This window comes from Octodon degus, unplaced genomic scaffold (assembly GCF_000260255.1).
Source record: "Octodon degus isolate 3935 unplaced genomic scaffold, OctDeg1.0 scaffold00006, whole genome shotgun sequence".
In the NCBI taxonomy this organism is placed as follows: Eukaryota; Metazoa; Chordata; class Mammalia; order Rodentia; family Octodontidae; genus Octodon; species Octodon degus.
The window spans coordinates 24639522-24660576 of NW_004524582.1; the positions used below are offsets into that span (position 1 = coordinate 24639522).

Here is a 21055-nt window from a genome sequence, read left to right on the forward strand (position 1 = left end):
CCTCCCCCAAACTGTAATTCTGTGTGAGGGAAGGAGAAAAGGGCAAGCGAGGAGTGTATATTGCTATGAAAGACAGTCTGACTCCTCTAGAAACCCCAGGGGTCACCGGACCTCACTTGTAGAACGCTGCTTGGGCTGGAGCCTGTGTGCCGGGAGCTGGCCTCTCGGTCCGGCCTGAAGAATGACCTCGGACTCCGCGCGTCCTGAGGAGGAAATCTAGCGCCTGAGAGGCCCAAGCAAGCAGAAGCCCGGGCTCCCTCACGCTTCCTCGCAGCGACTGCAGCTTCTCGTAGTCCAAAGCGGCCTCATCAACTGTGCCTCATCCGCCCCGGCCGCTCTCTGTTAGGCAACCCCCGAGGCCACCTCGCTCTGGCTCCCCTCCTTGCGCGACCCTCTAGGTTGCCTGGGTCCCCCGAGTCCACAGAGCGGCCCCGACCCCCGCCTGGGCGCAGACGTATGACTTCCATGGCAACCAGGCGTCACCGCCCCTGGGCCCCGCCTACCATTAGGCTAAACCATTGACTTGCTCCCAGGAGGGGCGAAGAAGGAAGGGATTTGGTACAGCGCTGTAAAACTTTTATGTCAAATTTTGCTCACTTGACGTGAAAGACACATTAATTTATCTCTTCCACTCGCCGGGCTTCGAGGGTAGCGCAGCGTTTAGTCTTCAGCTTGGACACCCCCGCTGCAACCCATTGGTCTGGCCCGTCCTGGAGTCTCGCGGTCAGCACAAGTGGCGAAGGGGCGTGGTCTCCAGCCCTAAGTCATCTCAGGGGCGGGACTGCCAGCCGGGTGGGGGAGGGGAGGGGAGGCGGTCAAGATGGCGCTAGGAGAGTGATTCTCCCCGGATACCCCTACGACTGCGGCGATACCGGGGCGGGGGAATCAGACCCAAACTGCCCGACTTCCTCCTCTCCCCCGCCCCCGGAGGCCTATTCTTCGCGTCCTCCCTTCACCTAGGGGGGCGGGCCAGATTCTCGGGACACCATGTCGGACTCTGAGGAGGAGAGCCGGGACCGGCAACTGAAAATCGTCGTGCTGGGGGACGGCACCTCCGGGAAGGTCAGTCTTCAGCTGGCGCGGCCCGCCGCCCGGCGTCGCCCGAGTGCCCCGAGCCGGCTGCTTTAGGCCCGGGCCGCCGTGGGTGGCCGGGGGGCGGACGGAAGTGGGCGCGCGGCGGAGGCGGACGCGAGCTGCCCCGCGCCCGCTAAGAAAACGACGCCGTCGGTTCCGCCCGCCGGCATCGCCGTCCGCTTCAAGACTCCGGCCAGCGTCGCCTCCCGGGGAGGCTTTCCCGCCTCTCCGGGGAAGGACTTGCAGAGCTCCGCCAGCCTCCTCCCTCCTGCGCGCAGCCCGGCTCACCTGCGCCCCCGCCCTTTCCGGGCCTGATGCCGGCTCTGCGCCTGGAGCTCCCGGGAGCTGCGCCCAGGAGGCGACTCCCTGGTGCTTATTAGGGACCCGCGCTCGCTGCTCGGGTCCCTCAGGGCACGTTGCCAGCCTGCCTGCGATTCCTCCGTCAGATGCCCAGCGATAGGGATCCCTGCACAGGGTGAACCGTGAACATACGTGAACATGCACACACAGCTGCTAGGGTTCGGTGTACACTCAATAAACGCCAGCCGGGCCCCTCCGTTCCCAGCACCGCACCAGTCAGTATGAGCATGCGCTCAGCAGAGGGGTATGGCGCCCCTCTGGTGGGCAGGATGCCGAGGGTCGAGGTGCCAGCTTGGTAGCGGCAGCCCGCCCTTCGAATCTAGCCGGGCGGCCATGCTGTCAGCGAAGGAGAGCGCGGGAGCGATCCCCCGAATTCCTAGGCTAGGAGCGCAGGGTTGTGAAATGGGATAAACTGCCCTGTACTTGCTTTAGGAAGAAGGGACCTAGGATGTTGAGGGCCTGTGACCCGCGACCCAGCGCGGTGCGGGGCCTCTGTCCAGGGTGCCAGCGCACCTGTCGCTTCTGCCCGGGGCGCCAGCGCCAGCGCACGCCGGGAGCTGCCTGTCGTCTCCCTCCTGCCGCTGCAAGTGGCCCGTTTTCCGCTTCGCATTTCCGTGTTGCTCCGGTAGTTGGGTCGCTGCTCTGCGTCCTCCGGCAGCCCGCACTGCACCACGCTGCTGCTGCTGCTGGCTCTGAAGCGCGAGGTTCTAGCGCTCATGGAAAAGATGGCACTCTGGTGCAAAAGTTGGATGTCCTGTCGACAATTTAATGTGCTGTGATGACCCTTTAACTATTTTGGGATAAGGAAAGAAGGTGGGGCCAATTCATAAAGTATTCTAGGAGGTGTTTTTACACTTAAAAACTTTTGTTTTTGAGTAAGTATATTGTTCTAAATAAACGAGCTGTTTAATGCCTTTACTATGCAAATATTTTAAGTTAGATTTCTATCATTTTCTCATTTAGGGTTTTTTTTTTTCTTTTTGTCATTTTGAGACAGGTTTTCACTGTGTACCCCAGGCTGGCCTTGAACACACAGCAGTCCTCCTGCCTCAGCCTCCCAACTGCTGGGATTGCCACTGTGCAGCAGCACCCGGAGCTCATTTAGTTTTTTAAATTTAAATTTAACTTTTATTATGATTATTTTGAGATAGGATCTCCCAGAGTAACCAAGAGTGCCTTTGAACTTGCAGTCCCAGTGCGTCTGCCTGGCAGTGTTGAGATTACAGGCCAGAGCCCTAATGTCCAGTTTATTTAACTCTTCTGTCGTGCACCTACGTTTTTTCATTTTGCAAAATTCTTTGGTTTCATTAATGACTGAGCTTCTTTCTCATTTTAAATTCTGACAATCTATAGTAGTAGTACAGTTGTAGAAAAGACTCTTAAAATTACCTGTTGCCCTGTATGTGCTTCTATTTCTTTATACTTTTGTTCATTTTCTTTCTAGTAATTATGCACTCTACACCTGAGTTAAAATTTCTTAGTTTTGTTTCTAGTTTTTTAAAAATTGAGACTATCATCCTTGATTTCCCTCTGTTGCTTGTTTACTGTGAATAATTGTGAGTTTTCATCTCTGCTTAAAGCTCTGGCTAGCACTGGATTGTATTTCTGTGTTACTGAATCAGGACCATCATTCTGCATCAGAAGAGTAACAGTGGTGTTTTGGTGGTACTTCTACTGTTTATCTTCTTGGATAATCTCCTCAAACTGAAACAGCTTTTTCTGTCAGAAATTTTCTGTGTTCCAGGGAAGGGTCTACAGGGTGTTCAGAGTCTCACTACTAGATTGGACTTGTAGTGATCCGCCTGCGTACAGCCTGCCAAGAGCTGGGATTACAGGCGCGTGCCACCACGCCCAGCCTCATGCCCGAAATTTTCTGAAGTGAACATCTGAAACCTGACTTTCTGACCTCACCTACACCCACATTAGTCTATCAGGCGTTTCTTTCTCCATCTTCTATTTAGCCTTCAAATGATCAGCAGCTACCAGCACTCCTACTCCGTTTCTTTTCCTGACCTTTTGCGAACAGCTTCTCCGTCATCCATGTTTGTGTCTTGACCTAACTCATCACTATTTTGTTAGCATTAGCTGCCCAGTTGGTTTTGACTTTGAGCACTTCTGTATACACTGCCAGGCAGAAGCGACAGGGGAGGTGTCCGCTGACCACTAGCTCCGCCCTCGGGTGACACGTGCTGTGCGCCTTCCTGCTCTGATTCGTAACTCTTAATTTTAATGTACATCTTCTTAAGAATTTTTGAGGCAAAACATTCTTTTTTTGTCATCATATTAGTACTTATAAATGTAGTTGGATAAAAAGTTAGAAAATTTCCCAATCTTTGTATGTAAAATCAGGTAAAACTTTTTGATGTGATAGCTGTTTGTTCACTTTATAATTATTTTAGGAGAGTATTTTACAGTGACTTGTGTGAAATCAGTGTGAAAGATGGCATGCAGGCTAGTTGGAAAGGAAGTGCCAGCTCTGGAGTCAGTTGATTCTTTGTATAATTTTTGTAGCAGGATGTCAGGAGACAATATAAAAACTTATTTTAATACTCTGTGTGTTCCCTGTACCTTTAGTTTTGAATTTATACTCCATTCCCATTAAAAATCCAATGATTTTGAGGCTTTATATTTGCCTCAGACATTTGAGGGAAGGGCTTTGGAAATCTCATCGTCCTGTTTCCAAGGAAAGAACTTTATTCAGAATTTTTCTGAATTGTAATTTATAGAAAAATTCAATCTTGAATTCTAAAGTAAAAAAAAAATCTTAAATAACATGATAGTGGTGTTATGTGTACCGTGAGTTTTTCTTTAACTTTTAAATATTTCAACCATTTATGTATTAAATATTTGTTATATTTAGTAGAAGTGTTTTTAGTTATTTTTCCCTGAGATTCTGCATACATGATTTTGTGCTCTAAATTAGACAAATTCAGTGGCATCCCTGAAACTAAATGAAATCCAAAAGGTCTTTGAAAAGAAATGGTAAATTCTTTTATTTTCATCTCTCAGTTTCATAATTGATACAGATTTGAATAATGTAACAGATTTATGAGTTTATTTCTAAACGTTTAGAGAAGCATCTTTCATGTGAACATCTTTCATATTATAAGTATAATTTTCAATAAATACTTGATTATGTATCAGAAATGTTATGTGTTCTGAATATTTTAATAGGAAATAATTTGGAGTTGGTGCAAATTTGACATTTGTGTGAAAAATATCCTTATGTGTTTAGGTTATCTTGATAAAAGGAATTGAAATTTGGCAGTTTCCTTTTGTACTGTTGTGCTTACATCATAATCCTAATAAGCTAGCTTCGAAATTGTGTTTTAGTTTTCATTATTTTAAGAGTTGACATCTCATTTTAATTTTTAAAATAAAGAGTTTCTCTTAACTTTGGCGGTCTGTCTTTGGCAGTCTGTCTTGGAGCATAAAGGCCCAGTGAAACTGTCTCTCCTCTCACAAGATTTAAAAATAAGAATAGTGTACTTAAAATATTTCAGATGTCTGAGTTATTGAGTTACTTCATTTTTTTGTTTTATTAAAATGATTATTCTTTTGCTTTGATAAAAATTGGTACACTACAAGAAAGCTGTAGAGGCTTTGAATCAAACTTTTGAGTTTTTATTTTAAAAAGTAACAAATGTTCTGTTTGCAATGTGCCCTTTTAGCATTACAATCCTTGGATGGGAAATATTTATTTTACTTACATTAATTTAAAAAATGTTACCTGTTATTGAAGAGATACATATTATAGAAGTCATTCTGGTTATTTTGTTAATCTCTTTAAAATAAGAAAAAATTGAAATTAGAATGTTTTTATTATACAGAGAAAAAATAATTCCAAAACCAGTTTTTCCCTCTGTAATTAGTACTTCTTCTTATTAGCTGAGGGCAGCAGCTACCCTCAGAATATTTAATCTAAAAGAAAAATTAGAGTTTTCTGGAAATTATACCGAATTTATATGTGAGATGCAGGAATTAATCATTTTCTGTTGGTAATTCCCGAATCTGATTTCCATCAAGGAGCAGGAGCTTGACAACCGGAGTTGAGGGAGACCTAACTGACTGGTTTGTTGTCCTCCTAGCGGGCTGCTTGGGAGTGAAGGCTGCCTGCTGGTGTTAGGTCCCTCCTCCCCTCCTCCCTCATGAATGACTTGAGCTGCTTACAGTTGCTTGTTGGATTATTTGGAGTACAAATATTAAGATTACATAATAAGATTTAGTAGTGATGTTTATATTTTTTAAACAAATTAATTTTGATATTCTGTATGTCAATTTTTTTTAGACCTCCTTAGCCACTTGTTTTGCTCAAGAAACTTTTGGGAAACAGTACAAACAAACTATAGGACTGGACTTCTTTTTGAGAAGGATAACATTGCCAGGTAAGAGATTAAAAAGTCTTAACCTAGACGATTGTGTAAGTCTTACAATGAGAGGTATAAGGCAGAAATGTGTAAAGTAAACCCTGAGTCTGCTGTACACAAAAATAACATGTAATTGGTCATTTTCTTCATGAGGTTCCCTTCACTGCCGTCTACCACAAGCGCACATTGCGCATGGATGTGAGAAAACCACCAGCAGCCCCTCGCTATTTCAGGCCACTATACATTTTTTGAGGATAAACAATAGTTGCTTATATAGTTTTGAAAGTCCTTAAAAAGTTAAATGCTATGCATTTGTTAACAGATACTAACTAAATGTGAAAAGATTGGGAAGGATTATTTTTTAAATATTATTTTGATTAGCTTCTGCTTCAGCTTTTTGTTTGCAAGTTGGAACAGAAGTATAATGTAGCTGTGGAACTTCTGTGCTCTAATATGTGAATGCTGTTTTATGCAAGGCAGCATGAAATTGCTGGCATTTAATAGACCACTAAAATTTAGGGTCCCTCGGCACTCATAAAAATACAGTTTGAGCATTCAAGATGTTTCATTTCACCATGCAAAGAAACTATTTAGATGCCAGTTGCCGCACATTTTGTGGGAAATACAGGGAAATAATAACACAAAACGAGTGGTTTATGTTTTAAGTTAGTTTCTGAACAATTGGGGCTTTAAAATGCCCCGTCTATTAAATTTCAGTGGTTAAATTATATGTTTAAAAGTGTTTGTTAACAGCAGTTTATCTTGATTGACTTTCTAAACATCTACCGTCATTGTGAAGACACATATCTGAGTAAAATTGCTCCAAGTGTAATGGCAGATTCATATATTGGAATTCATGGAGTGGGCTGGGGCTTAATAAATTCCAGTGTTACTGAATAAGTTAGCATCTCAGACACCGTCTCATGAAGCTATATGAACACCAAGGAAAGCTCCTGGTACTCAGAGGTGCTCTTCATACCTGAGTAGTACACTGTTGTATTTTGTGATGGTTTGTATTTGTTACCAAAGATGAATATATTGGGAGATACAGCATGAGGAAAAAGAGTTTTGATTATTTTGATTTTTCTATGACTAAGGTTATTGTTCAGCAGGGTTTAATGAGAAATACAGGTGTATTTTATTTCAATTGTGTTTTCTTTTGATACATTCAATACTGAAAATAATACTTTATTTGTATTATTATTGATAGATTAGTGCTAAATTCTGCATAATTGTGGCAATCCATTGTAGAATCCACACACAAGTTATAAAATATAAATGTTGAAAACTTTTCGGCATATTTTTCAGAAATGCTAGTGATATATGGAGAATTACAATCTAGCATTTAGTTGGCAGCTATTTTAATATTTACCAAATCACCAATTTTTTTCTCATTTTGTTTAATTTTTCTGATTCTTTTAGTTGAAGGGCTTAGCTGAAATATTATAAAAGGGTGATTTTGAGTTTTTTCTATATGTCATGATTGCTGATCTGTTGCACAGTACTATCAATTTTAAAATTTTGATTACTTTGTAAAACATTTTCATGTTCTCAGAATCCAAATTTATAGTATACTATTTTAGACTTAGAAAGTTTTTAGGTTACAAAATATTAGGATTTGTATTCTTTTAATGACTATATATTTTAGTTTTCTTGATGTTTTTATTTTGATAAGACATTTCAAAAAAAATTTCTCGTTTTGAAAGATAGTTGGTTTTCTACAGGAGATAGGGTGAAATAAACCCAAAATTCAGGTAGAAATGTCAGTGTGAAAGGTTTGTTTAGTTCATCTTGGTGTTCTTTCTCCAGTGGACATTATTGCAATGAGAACAATAAATCACAGGGTTCCTAGTCCTTTTTATAAGCGTCAGTGTAGTGAGGAGTATATTATTTGCTATGCAGAACACATGGCAGCATTTTTGAATTTAAAGTAAAGCGGTGCAACATGCGAATCTAGTGCTTATTACTAGATGAGTCAACCTTGCGCCAGTCACGTGGTGAGAGGGGCCGAGCCCCGTCCACCCATTCGCATTCTCTCCGCGCAGGCCTTCGAGGCCGTTACTTCACAGAGGCTCATCCGTTTTAGTGTATTTGCTGACCCGGTATGCTGTATAGTCTGGCTGCAGCCACTGTGCAGACTTTCTGCTGAAAGCAGTGTATCTGTTAGTCAGAGCTTCTGCTGATAGAGCTTCCTAGGAGCCTTAGTCAAAATACTTTCAGGAAGCTTGTGGGTACAGTCCAGTAAACAGCCTTCTACTGTGAGAAGGATTTCTAAGGTTTAGTACAAGAAGTGGGCAGTCTTGTGTTTTTAGTTCCATTTTGACTCTGTGGCACTTTAGGTAGGGTTAACCAAGGCACCAAGTGTGCTTTCACAGGGTCACCCTTGGACCCTCTCAGTGCCTTTGATTCACACTAAAAACAACTTACTTGTATTTTGTCACCTCATTTATTTTTGTTTTAGTAACTTGTCATTTCTTTCAGAGGAGCAGGGATTTGGTAGCATTTTACATTTGAGATTAGATTACTGACAATTTCCTTAATGTTTTTATTTCTTGTAAATTTGTATTAGATGGATTGTTTTTTTTTAGAAATTATATTTGATTACTCATACAGCTTTATAGTTAAGTCATTTTGAAAACTTGTAATAGGAGACTTCATATGTTTATTCCTGCAAAATACAAAATGATTTGAATCATCTTGTTTGATTTTGTTCTTCAGATAGAGAATTTTTTTTAGTTTTATGTGTTAATAAGCTTAAAATCAAATGTAGAAGTTGGAAATATATTTCTAGGTATATGGAGTAACTATATCATTTGTTGGTGCTGTAATAGTGAACTTTTTACTAGTATGACAGAAAACATACATTAATGACAATTCTACTGGATTATCATTAATGCCTAGCCATTTTTATTTTTGAAGGATTTTTTTTTGGGGGAGGGCTGGCTATCTTTATTTCTGAGTCACTAAAATTTATATCTGTTTTAACTAATTGAATTTACTGGTACATGTTAGGTATGCATAACCATCACATTCATCAGAGGGAATTTATACCTGGAACTTATATTTTGCAAAGCAAAACCAAGCAAACAGTTTTTCTTTGGAAATGTATGTATTTAAATGTGTACTCTCAGCAGTGAATAAACACTGAGTAGCTGAGTCAGGGTTTTGGAAGGATTGTAGTCAGAACTCGGCAGTGTATTAAGAAGTGTTCACAATACTTAGTTTAGATGGGATTTGAAGCTCAGCATATAAGAAGGAAAAGAAAAAAACTTCGTGCTATCTTGGCAGGAGGGTAAGCAATAGCGATGATACTAACCTTGAAGAAATGAGGTTAAATGATAGTAATTACTAGGTATTGCCTAAAATCTTACTGTATTAAAATTACTATTGTTAAGCCCTGTCTTGTAATGGAAATGAATAACTATTAAGAGTTTTCCAAATATTTATCTAGGGCTATCTGAAACTATTTTAATGTACCTTTGGTGACAGCAAGCTCCCTCACCTGCTTAGTTTCAGATGGTATTGTAGGAGTGTAATTTTAGCTTTAAATCTCACAAATTTAGATTTTTAAGAAGTGGAGTTTATAGAAGTTGTTGGACAGACTTAGTCGGGGACCTTTGCTGCCTCAGATCCCCAGGCTCCAAGAGCATCGGGGGGGCTGCTCCACGCACGTGGGAGGTGCAGCGTGCGACGTGGCTGGTGCAGTTGAGAAGCCCTTGTGCGCGCAGAGGGGAGCTGCTCTCTGAGACCCTCCGCACTGTGACAGGGGAGAGACTTAGCTCTGAATAGTGGAAAGGCTGTGATGCAGGACCCCCCCCCCACACACACGTGGGGGTGAAGCTTGGCCTGTGAATTCAGCGCCATACTTTCTTTTCAGGCGTGTGGTTAAGTACTGTGATTAACATTGTCTGCGTTAGCATCTTACACTGCTGTACATTCCTGTCTTAATAATCCTTTCTGATTTTGCAGCGAGATCATAGTTTCAGTTTTTATTTTGAATTTTCCTGGTTTGCAAATCTTTTAGAAGGCATCAATTGAGACTTTGGAAAAAACTGCATAGTTTTGTGAGGAGAAATAGTTTGAAATTTAAGTCTACCGTTGTACATTGGCCATGTTACTTAGCTTTTATAGCTTAGTTATTAGTTACATTGATAAAAGGGTTTATCTTAAATATTTGATTTAGTCGGATGTTTTATAAAATGCACAGTGAATTTTAAAGAGTGTCGTCCGATGTCTTAGGGTGCTTTTGTATGCTTGTGTTCATGAGGGCTTCGAAATAGCTAGTCATTGCAGTGTATATGCTTTGAACAGGTGTGAATGCATCAAATATTTAGAGATGTCCTGGGCCTCTGCAGCCCATACCAGTGCAGAGCAAGACTATCAACTGTGTATGTTTTAGAAGTTAAATTTGAAACGTAAATTTCGATTGTTTACTTTTCCGTATGCTAATTGACATTGAAATTAAAAACACTTCATTCATTTGTTTTGAAATTGTGGGTGAATCTTTTTAGTCTGTTATTATTCTGTGAGGGTTTAGAACTCAGACTTTAGAACTGACAGTAGAATACCTATGTATGGTTGGGTGGGTTAGTACATCAAGCTTCAGTTTTTATTTTTGAAGTCTATTTTTTACTCTATAAGTGCTTTATTGTTTTCTCCTCTAAGAATTGGTGTTCCTTCCCTTATTCCTTCCTACCCTCCTTTTTCTCTTCCACTTTCTGCCTGCATTTTTTTCTTCCTCCTTTATTTTTCTACAGGCTCAAGTTTTTAAATTAAAGCTTATTTTACTTTCTTTTGTTTTGAAAAATATTATAAGTAATGTTTCTTGGAAGTAGAGAAATCTTGTTTCACAACTGTGATTTCTCTGACATTATTTTCATAACTCCAAATATTTGATTATAAGAGTTTGTAGAATAAAAGGCAAATTGAGTTGTTTGCCATTTTGATGTAGGGTTTTGTGACGTTGTACTCAGCTGTTATGTTGTTACTTTTGCATGTTCTTATTTATGTTCTTTTTTTCTATTTTAGGAAATTTTAATGTTACACTTCAAGTTTGGGATATAGGAGGGCAAACAATAGGAGGAAAAATGTTGGATAAATATATCTATGGAGCACAGGTATGGAATGAATTCTGATTATTGTAGAATTGAATTAATCCTTTTGAAAACACATGCAGGTGTACACACACACACGCGCGCACACGCACGCACGCACGCACGCACACACTCTTCCTAATCTTATTTTTATCTGATATGTAGAGAGACTATTTGTACGTTTGTACTGGTATTTTGGTTTCATTTTCTCCAAATTATGTTGAGAATGGTGTATGAGTGGGTGACACTAACTGGTGGGAACTGGAAAACTTTCAAAGTGTTCACATGCCGCTTGCATTACTAAGTATTACTGTCAGCAGTTGAGTAAGTACAATAATAAATGATATTTTGATATTAACTGATTTTAATATAGTGTCTGTTGTCTGTGATTTCAGTTTGTAACTTGGTCTAGCAAGAAATTATAATTCTTCAAATGTAGCTGGGCGTGGAGGCACAGGCCTGTAATTCCAACACCTGTGAGCCTCAGGCAGCCAGCCTGGGCTACAGAGCAAGACCATGAAATTCCAAACCAATCCCCCCTCGTAGGAATCTTCCCCAAAGAGTTCAAGGTCATCGTATTGCAGGGATGCATGCCTGTACTTGTAGCAGTACAATTTATAATAACTAGATTTTGAAAACAATGTATATGTCCATCAACAGGTTAATGGATAAAGACAATGTCGTATTTGTGCATGATGGAGTATTACTCTGCCCTGAAGAAAGATAAACTTGAGCCATTTGTTGGCAGATGGATGCAACTTGAGAACATAGTGTTGAGTGAAGTAAAACAGATACACAAGCTTAAGTGTCACCTGGTGTCTCCTCTGTGAAAATATATGTGTGTGAAGGTGCGAAATAGAACATAGATAACTGGAAGCAGGGAGAAAAGTTCACATATGTCATTGCCCAAATTATCTGATGTTTCAGAGATATTTTATATACTAATTTGCTTTATTTATTTATTTGTATTTTAGGGAAGGGTCTACAGGGTGTTCAGGGTCTCACTACTAGATCAGACTCATAGTGATCTGCCTCTTTACAGCCTCCCAAGAAGTGGGATTACAGGTGCACGCCACAACGCCCAGTCTTAATTTGCTTCATTTGTTCTTCTAGTTTCTTTTTGTTCACTGAAAGGAAAATTTTGTCCTGTTTTCTTCTTTGTAGGAGTTATTTTCATCTATGTCTTGTACTCGAGTAATATTTTGGACATTCTTTTTTAAAGTTTTTTTAAAAATTTTATTTATTTATGGGGTACAGAGTCTCGCTATGCAGCCTGGACTCATGGTGACCCTCATGTCACAGCCTTGTCGGTGCTGGGATTGCAGGCGTGGGCCACCATGCCCGGTTTTGGTGGTCAACATGGCACGCCCAGGGTTCTGGGTCCAGTATGGCACGTGGTACTAGGGATCGAACCCAGGTCTTTGTGCTTGCCAGGCAGGTGCTTAGACCTCTGAGCCATCTCCCCAGCCCTCATTTTGGGTATTCTTTTAAGATCGTGATATACTACATGTTAACTATTGTCATTCTGTATTTTGTTGTGGAATATTTTTTCATGGAAGTAATGAGTACTTTTTGTATTTTTATTACTACTTTCTTGTATTATTAAAAGAAAAAAAGAAAAAAATGCAAAAATAGAACACAGTCCCCCCTAATAAAATATATTAGACATATTTATATTTTATGGCAGATAACTAAGTAGTACTATATTTATGCAGATAAAATAAACTAATATGATATGTATTTTCAGAAAAAAACTATACATAGCAAGAAAATCACTTGAATAATTACATAAAAATTATTTCGCAGCATGAGCTTACAACAGACATAGTTTATAAGTTTTTAGATAAAACACAATAGAAACATACATATGGTGGTAGTAATATACTTAGAAAAGTTAATTACTTCACCCTGAGCATATTCAATGAAGTAGTTGCAATTTTGATGCTTTGCCACATTGGTTTTGATTTAATAACTGAGATTTAGAAATACCGTAATGCCCCGAGTATGATGAAGTGGCATGCTGTGCATGGTGTAAGCTGAGCGTGAAGTGTGTGACCCTGATGGATGTTGCCTTTATTTATTTATTTTTGTATTTCTGTATTTTAGGAAGGGTCTTCAGGGTGCTCAGGGTCTCAATACTAGATTGGACTCGTAGTGATGTGCCTGTTTACAGCGAGCTGTGATTACAGGCGTGCACCACCACGCCCAGTCTCTGCCTTTAATTTTGTTTGTTCCTATGCTTTAAATTGGTGTTATATAAAAAAATTAATGTTTATCTTTCACATCATCCTGAGACATATGAGAACAGTACTTAAAAATCTTCATTTAGGTTTTTGTTGGGTTTGAGTATCAAGAGCAGAGCTTTGTATTTGGAAGTATGTTTCTTTTAAAGAATGAATCAATAGAACGTAGAAGATGTTGACACCCTTTTTTTAAAAAATTTTTTATTTATTTGTATGTGTGTGTGTGTGTGGGGGCAGCTCAGCCCACCAGGGGGCAGCACTGGCTGGCACGTGGTGATGGGGGATTGAACCGTGGTCCCTGTGCTTTGCTAAGCTTGTTCTAAGTAGGTGCTTTAGACCACTGAGCCATCTCACCAGCCCCTCATGTATACATTTGACTCTTAAAATTTTCCCTTTGTTTTTTTCTTCTGCATTCTTTTGTCTCCTGCAAAATCTTTCAGCTCATATTTAACATTTACATTTGTGATCGTGAGTGTATTTTTCTGTACACTTACTTTTAAAATCTTTATCTCAGACTTTTGTGTCTGGTTGTTTGCTATTTTAATTTTTAAAAATTGATTAAAGTGTACATTATGCTAAAGATACTGGACAGAGACATGTGGGAAATGATAATCCTTATTTTACTTATGTGGTTGGTAAAGTGTGAGTTACAAATCGGTTTTCACTTTTGCATGATAAAAATCTATCTTCAGGCCAGATATAGGACCTTTTCTCCGTTTTGTTTTTCTTTTCTTTTCCTTTCCTTCTCTCTCTCTCTCTCTCTCTCTCTCTCTCTCTGGTCATTTTTTTGAGGCAGGACTTTGTTATGCATTTGAGGCTGGCCTTTGAGAACTCACTTTGTAGCCTCGGCTGGTCTCAAACTCATAGTGATTCTCCTGACTCAGCCTCTTGAGTGCTGGGGATTATAGGTGTGTGCCACAGTACCTGGCCTAGGATTTCAAAAAATATAAATTAACAGTAGTCTGAATTCTAGTGATATTTGACTGTAGTTGTCAAATAGAATAGCTTTTCTTAGTATAGCTAGAGTTAGTGAAAGAGGAATACTTTACACATTTCAGAGTAATAGGAAATTCAATTAAATCTCATTTTTCTTCACTTAAAATTTAGAGGAATGAGTATCAAGAGCAGATAACATTATGATGATAAACATTATGTTCATGAATAGAATTCTGTGATGCTGTTTTGCTTAAAATAATTTTAAATTTATTTAGATTACTTGAAATTTATTTGAAGCATATAAAAATAAGCACTGATGTGGAAGTCACACGATGTAAAATTAACCATTCTTGGTTTCCTTTCTTTCTTTTCTTTTCTTTTCTTTTCTTTTCTTTTCTTTTTTCTTTCTTTCTTTCTTTCTTTCTTTCTTTCTTTCTTTTTTTTTTCCATTTGCATGTTTTTCCTTCAATCCTTCCTCTGCTCTCCATTTACAAAAGCTTTGTTTCCATGTTTTCCCTTTCTCATTTTTTAAATTTAAAGATTTGGTTTTTACTTTTTCCTTCTTTCTTCTCCTCATCCCCCTTCCTTGTTCCCCTCCTGTTTGAGCATTTTTTTTCCTATTCCATGATATCTATAAATTAACAATTCTGAAATGTGTTATCAGCAGCATTTTGTTCCTTCACAATCTTGTGCAATATTCTTATATTTTACGTTATATTCACTGTATATTTTATGTTATTACATAGCTCCTTACAATCAGCAGACATTATTGTGAAGATTTGTAGAAATTTTAAGAATTTCCATGCTTTTTAAGAGTAGCTGGGTGTAGTAAAATGTCTCTCTTCTGGGCTGGCGAGATGGCTCAGCCTACTAACGTTCCTGCTTAGGCAAGCTCAGGCAAGTGCAGGGACCGCGGTTCAATCCCCGGCACCACATGCCAGCCAGCCCTGCCCCCAGGTGGGCTGAGCAGGCCAGAGTCTGGACGTAGTGGCGCACGCCTGTAACCTCAGCGCTGGGGAGGCTGAAAACAGGAGAATCACTGTGAGTCAGAGCTGTATAGTGAGACCCTGCAACAACCAAATACATTAAAAAAAGTCTCTCTTCTCTTTTAATATACTTCATTTCTTGGGAGAAAGTCAACATTCCTTTGTAGAACTTGTCCTCTACGGCTTCTGTGTTGAAGTATGTCAGCATTTTCACCTGTTGATTAAACATTGTATTTACACTTTTTAATTCTGTGACTTTGGTACACACAAACAACAATGTAGCATAAGTTTTTGAGAAGTTCCTGAATATTTTTATGAAATTATCCTAGAAAACTGGGAATTCTGAGATGGTGAAATGAATTGGCATAAATTGATGACGTAGTAACTTCTCTGCTTCCAGTGAGATTCCAAACTAACTGCTGTGTAAAACACATAAAGTACGTTTATCAGTAGCCTGTTTTGCTATAGTACAGCGAAAGAGTACTGTGTGATGCTCAGTAATAATAGTGAGCGAAGCTCTCATTATAACAGCGATGGAGAAAAATATTGCTTTTCAAAGACAATGCCTTTAAAATTTCTAATAATAATTATAAATCATATATTCGTATGTTCTTCAAAGGAGAACTCATTTGCTTCTAGACTTGTAGATATTTGGGGAATACTATGGATTTGGGCCATGTGTTAGAAATAAAAAATCTTTTGCAAATAATGTTTTTATAAACTAGTTGGAGGGGTATTAGTTTAGGTTTTTTGGATTTTTTTTTTTTTGGTACCAGGAATTGAACTTAGGACCTTGTACTCAAGGCAGGTGCTGGTGCCACTGAGCTATATCCATGGCCCAGGGGGCATTAACGTATTATTTAAAATTAAAAAAAAAACTTACGTATATTTTAATTAGCATGTTTGTGGTGCCTAATAGTACCATTCATTTTGGGGAACTGTTACATGTGTGTAGTATATCTTGAGAATTTTGGATTCCTGTACCTGATTCCCACCCCATATGCAGGAATTTGTTTTAGAGTCTCTAACTTCTGTATTATTTATGTGAGAATTATTTTATACATGTATGGGCTATTAAAGTCAGAAATTACTTTTTTGAAGCACTTCTAAATGGAAGAGGGCTGGGGAGATAGCTCAGCAGGTGTAAGTACTTGCCTGGCAAGCGCAGGGTCCCAAGTTCAATCCCTGGTACCACACACACAACCCCCCCTTCAAACAAAACAAACAAAAAAAACAGCTTTACAAATGGAAGAAACTTACTTATAGGCCAGACCTTAACTTGGGTCTGTATAAAATTGATTATTTTGCCTGCTTCATGTTTCACCTGATAAAGTTAAACTTCAGCAGTAGACGGTTGAACACTTTTGGTTGAAACCAAGTAGAAATCACACCCAAAAAGAATTAGTGAGATATTTTTGAAAGAACTAGTTCTAAGAATTGAAATTTGTGCCAGTTAAATTCCCAGATTTTAAATTAACTTAACATTTTCTAGGAGTCTTCAGAAAGATGTTCTAGGCTGTTTTTCCTAGTGGTTAGGAGCAAACACACAGTACGTAGTGTTTAGTGCCCTGTAACCTGTGGCTGACGGAGGCCAACAACGCACCTCAGAGAAGGACTGGATGTTTCGTTTTTGTAGCTCTTTCCATCCTGGAATCTAAGTGGTTTGCAAACACTGCTCCACTGAGCATAAACTCAATGAAGTGTAGTCATTTGCAAGGTAGAACACAACTGCTATTGTGTGCAGTGCCCCACTGATGAGCCTGCCCATTAACTACCAACAAGATGCTTTGGTGACTGTGTGACAGCGGAGGTGAGAGCATGGCTTGAAACGATTCCCTGCCTACCTCTGCTACTTTTTACTCTGAACTTTTTAGTTGGGTATTTGCCAACTTCTGGCTGATTACATTTATAGACCTCTTTTGCATTAGTGTTTCTTATAGGTCGTACTTATATAGGTAACTATTCTGTTGTTATGCTATTGTATTGTAAATACTGTATGATTTAATTACTCCTTTATATAACTAAAAAGTAAGGTACATTATTTGTCTTGTAGTTGAGAGAGAAAAAAATGGCCATATTTTGATAATGAAGGAACTTTTCCTTCCTTCTGTCCTCTCTCTCTCTCCCTCTCTCTCTCGTATTTGGTACAGGGTCTCACTACACAGCTTGAACTCGTAGTGATCCTCCTGTTTTCAGCCTCCCAGTGCTGGGATTACAGGCGTGCACCACTGCGCCCAGTCTTGGTGGCCAGCTCAGTGCGCCTGAGGGTGTGGCCTGCGCAGCATGTGGTGCCATGGATCAAAACCCGGTCTCTGAGCTTGCCTAAGCGGGCGCTTAGAGCACTAAGCTATCTGGCCAGCCCTGAACTTTTCATTTTTGATGTTAAATATTATGTGTACTGGACTTAGCACATGTTGAATGTTGTAACTCTGTCATATTTTACTATTGAAATTGTTAAGTGTTGCCACAGTGTTTGCTACTTTAAAGCTATTACTATTAATTTTGAAATGCCATCTTTTTGATTTACTGACTTAATCATATGTTCTATGAAATAGGAAATAAAGTTTTATATGAAGTAAACTTACATAATATTTATATAATAGTCTTGAAGCTTACAAAGACAAGGAGTATCAGCATCTTCTTGGAACTGGAGTGGAGTTGAAGTACATTTAAGGCATACAAAATGAAGGATATTTCTGTTCAAGAATTTAACAATGCAGATGGATTTGTTAAACTTGAAATCTGATTTTCAGAGGTCATGTAAAAAAGTAGAGGAGTTGGAGACTAATTTGGGAGCAGGAAGCCCAGAGCCATAGGGGACTGAAGACAAGGAAAAACACAAATGGCACATAAATGGGTGATGATAGTAGGTATCTGGGACATGAGACACAGTGATGGGTTCACCCTGCCAAAATAATTAGACCCAGCAGTCCTCAAGAAGATTGTTCTCAGAAGTGGATTGACATTGAGATGTGCTCCATTTCTGAGGGCGTGGCTGGGAGGAGTCTGATGTTTCCTGGATGGAGACAGGAAAGTTCTAGGTTGACCGATGTAGCAAGAGACTCAGATGTAAAGGTGTTTGTTTTGCAGCTTCTGAAGAGGTGTGTGTGTGGAGGCTTGGCTTGCTTTGTTGTGAGGCAGGAGAGTGAAAGACCTAGATATTAGTAGTTTGGTAATGAATGTTTTACTTTTTTTTGTGGTACAGAGATTGAACTCAGGGCCTTGCACTTGCCAGGCAAGTGCTTATTCTACTGAACTATGTCCCTGGCCCCATGAATGTCTTTCAAACAGTTGCTCCAGTTCACCTCTCTCATCAAATTTGTGGCCATAAACTTTTTATATTATGGTTTTACTATCTACAATAGCAGCACTAAAGACTCTTCACTCATGTCTGCTATTGGTAATTTATATCTTTTCTCTTTAAAAAAAATGATCGTGATGAAGACTAACTTTTCTTTGTTGATTTTAATTGTTTTTCTTTTTAGTTTGATGGGTACCTGCTCTAACCAGCTCAGCCCATCCTGGGGGCAGGGCTGTCACTGCATGTGGTGCTGGGGATTGAAGCAGTTCCTGCACACTTGCCTAAGCTTGCCTAAGCAGGCACTTTAGACCACTGAGCTATCTCACTGGCCCCTTTTATTATCTTCTACATGCTTGAAGCTGAAATTGTTCATCTGGTTTCCTATAGGGAAATCTTAAGATCACTGATTTTTTGTCTTTTATAACATAAATTCAATTCTAAATTTTCCTCTTAGCAGTGCCTTCATTGTCTTTCAAGAGTTTTGATATTTCTCTTATTCAAAATATTCTTAGCGAAATCCTGCCTGCTATGGCTTGTATTTAGATGTCTCCCCCCCAAAGCCTCATTCAGCTATAGGTGGGGCTTTTTCGGAGGTGGCTGGATCTAAGATGTGTGATGTTGGGATTAATTAATGGTGCAGTGCTAGGATCAAGGGCTGTAGGATTATGGGTGTGAGTGCTGCCTGCCCTAAGTAGCCTGGGTAAGATATAAGGGACAGAAAGAGCTGTGCTTGGCCCTTGTTTGCTACCACCATGAGCTGTTTTTCTTCTGTAATGCCACCCTGCCTTGGAGCCAGCTGATTATGCACATGAAACCTCTGCAAACTATGAGCTAACAATAAACTTTTCTTCCTTTAACTTTGGGTGTCAGATATTTTGTCTTAGCCATGACAGAAGTAACTAACACTGCCTCCAGATAAAAATTAAGACAAGGACTATAGGGGCTGGGGAGATGGCTCAGTGGAATAAGCCCTTCCCTGGCAAGCCCAAGGACCTGAGTTCAATCCCTGGTTCTGCCAAAAAAAAAAAAAAAAAAAGGACTATAGACATAGTTCACTGCAGAAGCATTGAGTTCCATCTCTGGTACTCACAGAATTAAAAAGTTTTCTCATGACTTCTTGTATTCATACATTATTGAGAAGTATGTATGTTGTTTAATTTCCAAATATTTTGAGTTTTACAAGTTACCATTTTGGTATTTGATCATTATAGTTTGAGCATGCGCTTTGTGTATTTTGTGATAAATTTGTTCAGGTTATTTTAAGGTTTATACTATTTTGGTAAATTGTCCATGAGAGTTTGAGAAGGGTGTTTATTCTAATATTGTTGGATATTGTACTTTATTTTTATTTTTTAAAGAATACAAAATAATGAGAAAAGGCACTAGAAATGATAAAAAATTTCATTAAACAAAGTAATAGGAATTCAACAATGGTTGTTGTAGTGAATGATGTTATCTTCAAATTAGTTGTTTAGGTTAACAGATACAAATCTGTAAAATTGGTTAAAAAACCAGAACAAAGCAACAAAAGGAAAGTTATGAGAAATTGAAAAGAAAAAAAATTAAGCATTAACGGCTCTTTTCAATAGACCAGCAGAAATCAGCAGTACAGTTATCCAAAATGTCCTGCTCTCTCTTCCTTCCTCTCTCTCTCTCCCCCCCTCCCCCCTCCCTCTTTCTCTCTATATAGGTCTTATGTATTCCATTAATATGAATTAAATTTCTGATGTTCAAGTCCACTGAACACTGATTTTTATAAGTTTTCTTTTTGCTTGATGTGTCTGCTAATGAAGAGTGTTGAAGTCTGTAACTACAGTAGTGAACCTGTGGATTTGGAGTTCCTCGCAGTGTTACTTACCTATTCCAGTGTCTTACATTTTGATGCTCTGCTGTTGGGTGCGTATACCCTGAGGATTGTTATGTATTTATGGAGAACTGACCTCTTGTCATTATTCTAGTCTTTATATGGATAATTTTATTATTGTGAAGTCTTTTTTGTGTAATTCGTATGACTGTTCCAGCTTTCTTTAGTGTTTTCATGGCATTTTTATGTCTTTGCAATTTTAGTATATCTGTTTTTTTTATTTTTTATTTTTTTAGGAACCAGGGATTGAACTCAGGCCCTTGAACTTGCCAGGGAAGCACTTATTCTACTGAGCCATCTCTCCGACCCCTATATCTGTGTTTTTATATTTGAAATTAGTTTCCTATTGTCAATATGGTTGAGTCTTGTTTTCTCATATATTCTGACAGTATACATTGTGTACCTCATCTAAGTTCATCTTCCAGTGTTACATAGGCAGTTCATCTTTTCTTGTACTTTATGATGCTGTAGTTGCTCATATCATTTATTTATTCAATCACTCATTCATTCGTTTATTTGGTTCAGGGTCTCACTATGCAGCTCGGACTTGCAGTGCTCCTCCTGCCTCAGTCTCCCCAGTGCTGGGATCATGAGCGTGTGCCCCACGCCCGGCTTTCGTGTCTGCCTTGATGTCTGCCTGGTGCCTGGTGCCGGCGTGGCGTGTGGTACCTGGAATCATGCTTATACCACTCAGCTCTCTCCCAGCCCTTATCGCATTTACTCATTTGCAGTAATTAGCTAATGCAGTGTTACCGTTGTCACTTCAAGCAGCTATAGAGTATTTTAGATCAATAATAAGAAAAATGATTTATTTTACCTTTATTCTTTTTT

At 39.3% G+C, this 21055-nt stretch overlaps 1 protein-coding gene across 2 annotated transcripts in view; it reads left to right on the top strand.

Moving 5' to 3' along the window:
- Positions 1 to 766: 766 nt before the first annotated feature.
- Positions 767 to 21055, top strand: part of Rab28 (RAB28, member RAS oncogene family) — a 96714-nt gene continuing 76425 nt past the window's right edge. The window contains exons 1-3 of one of the 2 annotated variants that reach the window (XM_004624561.2): positions 767 to 1062; positions 5723 to 5819; positions 10830 to 10918. In XM_004624561.2, the coding sequence (XP_004624618.1) occupies positions 988 to 1062; positions 5723 to 5819; positions 10830 to 10918 (261 nt within the window). In that variant the 5' untranslated portion in view covers positions 767 to 987. The remainder of the gene's footprint in view (positions 1063 to 5722; positions 5820 to 10829; positions 10919 to 21055) is intronic. The other variant, XM_004624560.2, reaches the window with a different exon arrangement.